Raw genomic sequence first — 8,618 nt, forward strand, 5'->3', positions numbered from 1 at the left:
GAGAAAAAGCACAGTCCCTACTATGGTACAAGATATTTTACATTCATAGAGGTATGATACAGTACCGTCCTACATCGATAATACTAGAATTGAGACAAGGTCTAGCTATGTACTGCAGGCTGGCCTTAAAATCACTGTCTGCCCTTGAACTTGTGACTAACCTCCTGCTTCAGCCTGCCCAGTTCTTTGATTACAGACAATTACCACCATGCTCGGAGCACACTTTTACAAGATATTTTACATTCATAGAGGTATGATACAGTACCGTCCTACATCGATAATACTAGAATTGAGACAAGGTCTAGCTATGTACTGCAGGCTGGCCTTAAAATCACTGTCTGCCCTTGAACTTGTGACTAACCTCCTGCTTCAGCCTGCCCAGTTCTTTGATTACAGACAATTACCACCATGCTCGGAGCACACTTTTATTCAGTGATATTAGAGTCTTCTTCTCCAAGACTGTGCTCCACACATTTAGAGAAACTTCTCTAATAACAGACTATAGAAAGGAATATAGCCTTCAGTTTGGGGAACCATTCTCACACTTCCTTTGATGTATCTTTTGAATTGCCTTAAGGATTTGCACGTGTTTAGTTCTGTTTCCTTTACCCTGGGAGCATCACAGGAAATTTTTAGAAAAGGCACTTTTTTGTGTAATGCCCACATTTTTTAAGGAGTTTTTTTGAGACAAGTTCTAGGTCTGTAGTTCAGGGTTTCCTTGAATTCACTATGTAGCTCAGGCTGGCTTCAAACTTGTGGAGAGTTGCCTGCCTCCCAAGTGCTGGGATTATAGGTGTGTGCCACCATACCCAGCATTTTAGGAATATTTTTTGATGAATTATTAATTTTAATTTTATGAGTTTATATTAAACAATGTGTAATTTTTTTTCTTTTTTTGAGACAGTTTCTGTACTTCAGGCAACAATGTATTTAACAGGAAAATAAAATAATAAAATGCTAAATTTTTAATATGTGAAGTGTTTAGAATAAACATCAACATTTTCAATATTCAGTTGTTTACCTGCATACAATATATAAAAATATAGTAGAAATAAATTCCTGCATGAACTACAGTGAAAATACAAACAAAACTCTTACACCGAAATAATCTTCGTTTCAATTATCACACATAAGGCAGTCGTCACACATGACAACAGTATGTTCTATACACAAGTCTTACACTGATAGCACGTGTGCTTAGCTTTCCTATTTGGCAGGCTATACGTGTCACCTCTCTAGTGTCTCTTTTTTTTTTGTAATTTTTTTTTTTGGTACCCAAGATCGAACTCAGGACCTTGTGTTTGCAGGGCAGGCGGCAGCACCAGTGAACTAAATCCCTAGTCCTGTAATTTCTTTTTGAAGCAAAACATTTATTGATATATTTTAGATATACATATGATAACATTCATCATAAGGAATTTGTTACCTGTACATAATATATCTTGCTTTTTTCTCCCCCTGCATTCCCCACTTTCCCTTTGTACTAAAGCTTTGTTTCCATATTTTCCTTCAGTTTTTTTCTTTTTTTTTTTCCTGGTCCCTTCTTTTTCTTTTTTTTTTTTTGGACCGGGGATTGAACACAGGACCTTGTGCTTACAAGGCAGGGACTGGACAATTGAGCTAAATGCCCTGCCCTTTCTGGTCCCTTCTTTCCTTCCTACTCCTCCCTCCCTTGTTCCCATTCTCATTTCAACATTTGCTGTTGGAATTTTGATCAGGATTGCATTAAATTTGTATAACAATTTTGAAAGTATGGCCATTTTCACTATATTAGTTCTTCCTACCCAAGAACAAGGGTTAACTTTCCATTTTCTGATATTCTCTTTGATCTCTTTTTTCAAAGTACTGTAGTTTTCAGTGTAGAGGTCTTTTACTTCCTTGGTTAGATTGATTTCTAGATATTTAATTTTTTTGGATGCTATTGTGAAAGATATTTCCTTAATTTTTCTTTCATTGAGTTTGTTATTTTTCTACAGGAAGGCTATTGATTTTGGGGTGTTGACTGTACCTAGCTATGCTACTGAACTTGGCTATCAAATCTAGAAGTCTTTTGGTAGAGTTTTTTGGGTCTTCTATGTAGAATATCATGTCATCCCCAAATAATGATAATTTAACTTTTTTCTTTCTTATTCTTATTCCTTTCATTTCTTTGTCTTGTCTAATTGCTGTGGCTAATGTTTCCAGAACTATTGAACAGGAATGGTGGTAGTGGACATCCTTGTCTTGTTCTTGGTTGTAGAATGAAAGCTTTCAGTTTTTGTCCATCCTATGATTTTTTACTCTCTGGGTTTCTTTTTTAGTTAAATGTGTTTCTTATATGCACCATATTAATGGATCTTGCTTCATGATCAATTCTGCCTGTTTGATTGGTGAACTGAGATCACTTATATTGATGGTTCTAACTGATATGTATTGATTTGTCCTAGTCAGGTTATGTTCCCATTGTCATCCCCAGCCCCATTTAATTACTTGCCTTGCTTTGTGGATTCATTCTTTTGGGGTTCATGGAGTTGTAGTCCTTGTTATGTCTTTTTAGAATGTCCTTCAGAACAACTTGGAGTGCTGATTTGGTAGTCATGAAATTTTTCAAGTTTCCTTTCTTGTGCAGGTATTTTATTTCTCCATCAATTTTGAAAGATAGTTTTGCGGGTTTCATCAATCTGGACTGGTGTTCTTTAAGGGCTTGATGTACTTCACTCTAAGCTCTCCTTGGCTTGAGGGTTTAAGAAGTCTTCTGTAGTTCTGGTGGGCTTTCCTTTATAGATTATTTGTTTCTTTTCTCTAATGGCTTTTAATATTCTGTTGTATTGAATTTCTGGAGCATTTACTATTTATTATGTGCCTTGGTGTAGATATATTTTGATCGTGGCTAATTGGACTTCTGTATGCTTCACTTTATCTGTATGTCACATTCTTTTTCCTTGCTTGAGAAGTATTCTGCCATTAATTCTGTGAACAGTTTTTTTATGTCATTTGCACTATCTCCTACTTTTTCATTGACTGATAATCTTATGCTGTTATTCTTTGCATCATCTAGCAGGTATTTGATTTTTTTGTTTTATCTTGCTAATTTTTTGGTTTTGTTGTTTTTTTTCTTTTTTTCTCTGTTGCTATTTTTAAGAAATCTTTTTTTTCCATGATTGCTGACTGCAATCCTGTATTGTATATCTGATGTTCTGTCCTCACATTGATTGGCTTATTGTGCTGCATATACTTTCAATGAATTTTTTTTTTTTTGATACCGGGCATTGAACTTGGTGCCTTGCACATGTGAGGCAGGCAGCAGAACCACTGAACTAAATCCCTGGCCCTTTCAATGAAAGTTTTAATCTCCTGGATAGGTGTTTGAATGTGTTTCATGGATTCTGTTTCTTTCCTAATTTGGGCATTCATGATTTCCATTGTTTTCCTAAGATCCTCTTTGTTTTTTGTTTTTTTAAGACAGGGTCTCACTAGGTTGTTGAGACTGACCTGGAACTCACTATGTAGTCCAGGCTGGTCTCGAACTCATAGCAGTCCTCCTCCCTCAGCCTCCCGAGTGCTGGGATTACAGGTGTGCGCCACCACACCCGGCAGCTCTTCCATTTTTTATCTGTCTGTGGTCAAGAGTCCCTAACCATGTCTTTCATTATGTTCACCTTGTCTGCAGTTATGTGAGAAATTATATGTGATTTGATTTTTTCTAGTGCTTCATTCATTTGCTTTGTCATTTCTGCTGTTACCACTTCAGAGAGTCTAGATGGATGGCTTTTGGATTGTTCCACCTTATTGAGCCCTGGGTTTCTCTTTGGTGAGCTGGTAGTCTGAGCTTGCATCTTGTTTAACTGTCTTCTCATTTTCTTTTTTGTTTGTTTTTGTTTTTGTTTAATTCCTGGGTTGATGCTTGTTGATTGCTTATGGCAGGTAGCTTCATTGCTAGTATTGAGAACCCTTAGGAAATGACTACTTCTCAAAGGTGTCTACCAAGTAGGTGTAGCTGGCTTTTGGGTTTCAATCTTTTGCAGGATCCTACCTCTTCAATTTATTGGGGATGAGAAGTTGTTGCCTACTTGGCCAAACCCCCAGTTCTTTGGCGCTGTCCTACAGTATCTCTGAAGACCCTTAGTCTCAGTCTTGGCATACAGGAAGAACAACTGATTAGAACAATTATGTCACCTAAAGTAGTACTATCACTAATAACAATACATTAAACACAGCCTATTAAATGAAAAACTGTGGTAGGTATTAACTTGCCACCTTTAACTATATGAACTATATTTGTGGTTATATAACAAAATGTAGAATGAACCACATAATTGTATACAGTAAATATGCTCTCAGTATGACAATTTTTTTCCATGGGGGAGAAAATATAAAAGGGGTTAGGTGGAAAAATAGAGAAATAGAAGAAGAGGAATGGATTAGAAGTAAGGCTGTAGGACAAAGGATGATTGTGTGAACTTTGGGAAACTGGTGAGGAAGACAGCAGGGAAAGAGAGAAGAAAGAAATAAAAACAAGAACAGAAGAATAGCAACAACAAAACCAGAAACAATGTTTACACTCATATAAAAACAGCAAATAATGAAGAAAAAGAAAACAAAACAGAAACAAAAAATCAAGAAAAGATGAAGAAGGAAAAAAATGTCCACTTCGGGGGTATCTCTGCTGTCACTGGGAGAGTGGGCAGAGAGGGCCCAGATCTTTGTTTGTTTCAGATCTTGTTGATTAATCCCTGCAAGCCAACCTTAGTTTTATGTTGGGGTAATGGAGAATCCCAGTAAGACCGCACTTTAGTTCTACTGAAGCTGAGATTGTTTTCTGCCCTGAGGCTGGATCGGATTTTGTTCAGCCTGCAACATTCTGTGTGCCTCCTGCTGGTTTGAACTCAGCTCCCTTCCAGCTTGAACTAGGTTCCTTGACCTCTTGCCTGATTGAACTCTGTTTTGCCTTACTTGAGTACTAGGAGCTGCTCCATGGAGTCAAGCCTGCAGCTGCTCTTAAGTTCCTAGTTCAGTTGGTCACTCTTCAAGATGGCTTCAAGCCAGTTACCCTCTCCTGGGGGGTGCTCTGAACCTGAATAACAACAGCCACTGCTGTCCACAGTGTCCACTGTTACATTCTACTTGTGTTTTCTCCTTGGAGGCCTCTGGTGTCACCGGTAGTCTCTGCCTGTGAAGATTTGAGCTGCTCCTTCCATGCAGTAAGTCCAGGCTCAGGGAGAAAGTGCCGCTTGCCACCTCCTTCTGCACTGAGGTCTCTCTCTTTACTTTCCCATGGGCTTCAGTTCTCGCTTCAGATCCTTGCTGGGTCCTGGGGACCCACTTCCCTTCTTATTTTCCTAATATTGCTATATTCCAGTGTTTGGACAGTAACACTTGGAAAAGTTGTTTCTCTTCTGTTCATTATTACTTCACTTTCCTGGAAGCCCAATTAAATCTACTTTAAAATATATATTAAAATAAGCCACCCCCCCATACCTGGAATCAAACTCAGGACCTCACTCTTGCAAGGTAGACACATTGCAACTGAGCTAAACCCCGACCCCAAATAAGGTTTTAAAATATAGTTAATATGCTAGGCTTGTCATGGTGGCTTGTATCTGGAATCCCAGCACTTGAGAGGCTGAGGCAGGAGAATCGCTACAAGTTCGAGGCTAGCCTGGGCTACATAGCAAGTTCAAGACCAGCCTGAAATTCAAAGATTGTACTGTACATTTCTCTGTTGTGAACTTGCAATAGTTTTTCAGCAATCTTGACTGTTCTTTGAGTATTTCCTGTGCTAGTTAGCTGGTTTTCTTTTAGCAAATGGATAACTTGTGAAGCAATGTCAAATGTCACATTTGGGTTACTTTTTAAGTTGGTGTTAACAAGTCTGTTCACAAAGTCATACAGTTTATTACTGCAAGAAAAGAGACCCGGTGGCTGGCTGTGCTCCATGATAAATTTCTAAATTTAAAGTGTATAATATCTTTGCATCTACCAAGACATATGCATTTATACCATGTTTGAAAGTTTACTTGGCATATATTGCTGAAAGCTTCAACATCCATGAAATGTTTGTCATTTGTCATATATTTGGACAGTTATAAATTCCTTGACAGTTTGAAGCAAAGCTTTCAATAAGTGAGTAGTGGCCAAATTATTGGATCTTTTTCTTTCTTGGTAGATGTTTTTGTCATCAAAACATCGACAGTTTTGGAGGAAACCAAGTTTCTTGAGTGTCATTATTGTTTTAAAAATCTCAATGTCACATCTGTCACTTTTCCATAAATCCTTTAGATTCTGATGATTAGAATGATAAAGTCCTGCTATGAAGGATTTTAGTTCAGATTGTGAGGTGTCATGATAAATATATTTTTGAGTATTACTATTGATGCATAGACAATGTTGTCTTGTATTTCATTATCATTGATTTTAAAACATCTTATAGCATATTGTCCATTACAAACAATTTCCAACATTTTGTGACTTAGTTCTAACATTGGATCATTCGGGTATACTTATTTTGTAACATTTTGACTAGTCAAACATTTATTTACATTACTGTTTTCTTCCTCATTTGAATCAAGGTCTTCATTCTGTACTTCTCTGTCATATCTTGCTAACTTGGCTTATGTGATCCAAGTCATCACTGGTAGCTGAGTCACTTGATCACTCAATTTCAACCTCCTCCCAAAGTTGTAAAAGCGGATTTTCATGTAACATTGTACTGAATTGAGCTAATTCTACAGGAAAAATAAAAAGAACACTTAAAATAAAAAGTCATTGAACACAAATATTGCTTTCTATATTTCTCCAGCGTAACTACTGAAATGCACAGCTGTCTACTGCCCTACTAAAGTACATATTTTCATTAGAAAAGTATGGTATGGTGGTTTGTGACCTAGTAAGAGGAACTCAAGGTTTTGCTTCAGTGACGTCCACTCTTTGTCAGTGTAGAGCCTGTTCTATGTATAGTAATCTTGAGCTGTTAATATATTTGTATTTATCCTGTCCTTTCAGAATCTCCTTCCCTGTAGGATTTCCTTTTTCCCTCTTGAAGGTGGTGAGAATTAAGGGAAACCATACTTCTCCAGGAAGCCAGCTGTGAAGGGGATAACAGATGAGCCTTCTCTTAGACATGGGGAGAGGCCTCTTATATTTCTGGGCTGTGTTGAGGCCTGATTGGAAAGCTGGCAGTTCTTTCCTCTTAGGATCTAGTTTTAACTGATTGGGTTAAATCCCCTGGGAGGCGGCAGCAGCAGCAAGGCACATTTTTTTCTGCACATGCTAAGGGGCTCTATCCAGGCTTAGTCTGCTGGGACTTCTCATGTTACCTCCACATGATGCTAGCTTCCTCACCTCAGCCTGACATTGAAATTGTTAAGGGATCCCAAGTAGGAAATTAGGGGAATGGGTAGGAGGAGTTTACAAGCACATACTCAGGTTACTCTGCAGAATGCCTATAAGAATTATTTGCTTTTTTATTATTTTTGTGAAAAGGTCTTGCTACGTATTTTAGGCTGTCCTTGAACTATGTAGCCTTGGCTGGCCTTGAACTTATGGCGAGCCTCCTGCTTTAGCCTTTGGAGTGCTAGGATTATAGGCATGTGCCACCATGCCCAATTTAAGAATTATTTGAATTTGCATTGAGGTAGTTATACAAAAACTATATCCATAAATAGGAGCCAAGATAGATTATGTAAAGGTACAAATTTCCAATGATGAATGTCATTGTATAGTATACCTAAAATGTACCAGTAAAATTAATTAAAACCAACTATATCTGTTACTTTTCCATTTTTGTTGCTATCTGTGTCTCTGTGTTGCGCTGGATCTAGAGTTCGTGGTATCTGAGGCTTCTTAGTTTCACAGAGTAGCCTGGCTTTGACAATGTATCAATAAATGTTGGGCAGGTGAGTAATGCCTCTCTTCTTTGTTGTAGAAAATAAAAAGCCAAGTAAAGGTTCCAAAGGCTGCAAGAAGGTAAGTTGACCTTCCCTTCAGGTGAGGTATGTCCATTATTGGGAATCAAGACAGTAGATAATGGTTGAGTAGATAGAGTATCATAGTAGAATTAGCATATCTGACCTTTTTCCTCTTTCTGGGTGACTGAGGCAGAGAATTAGCAGCAGTATGTATTAAGTTCCCTACCGGAAGCCATACACTGCTTTGTGCTTGATTTACTTGGATAGGAATTATCACCCCGCCTTTTGGTGGCACTAAGGGAGGAACCTAGGGCCTTGGCACAATGCTAGGCCAGCGCTCTACTACTGAACTACACCCCTAGCCCATCTGTCTTCACTTTTTAGACAAAGAAACCACCTCAGTGAGAAAGTTCCTGGGTTCAAGGTAATATAGCTAAACCATGGGCCATTTAGATTCCCAAGTCCTTGTTTCTCAGGAAGAGGAGGGAAGCTAAAATGTCATCTTGGGTCCCAGCTCCTGGATCTCCTGGGAAAGGTATGACCTGGAAATGGCTTGGGTTCTGAAATGTTATTGTAGGCAAAGTTCACAAATACTCCAGAATTGCCTGCAGCTTTGCATAAAACATAAGATTGTTGGGTCCCACCCCAGAGCTTGATTCCGGATGTCTGTTATGGTGTTGGATAATTTGTATTTCTTTTCTCTCTACCTGCCTGCCTACCTTTTCCTTCCTT

General features: G+C 38.3%; 1 protein-coding gene across 6 annotated transcripts in view; it reads left to right on the forward strand.

Annotated features, from left to right (window-relative positions):
- Gnl3l (G protein nucleolar 3 like) overlaps positions 1-8,618 on the forward strand; it is a 44,784-nt gene that overhangs the window by 10,377 nt on the left and 25,789 nt on the right. For all 6 annotated transcript variants that reach the window (XM_010610735.3, XM_010610732.3, XM_010610731.3 and 3 more), the window contains one exon: positions 7,904-7,944. In XM_010610735.3, coding sequence (XP_010609037.1) covers positions 7,904-7,944 — 41 coding nt within the window. The remainder of the gene's footprint in view (positions 1-7,903; positions 7,945-8,618) is intronic.

The sequence above is a fragment of the Fukomys damarensis genome, unplaced genomic scaffold, assembly GCF_012274545.1.
Source record: "Fukomys damarensis isolate Sample0158 unplaced genomic scaffold, DMR_v1.0_HiC HiC_scaffold_39, whole genome shotgun sequence".
Lineage (NCBI taxonomy): Eukaryota > Metazoa > Chordata > Mammalia > Rodentia > Bathyergidae > Fukomys > Fukomys damarensis.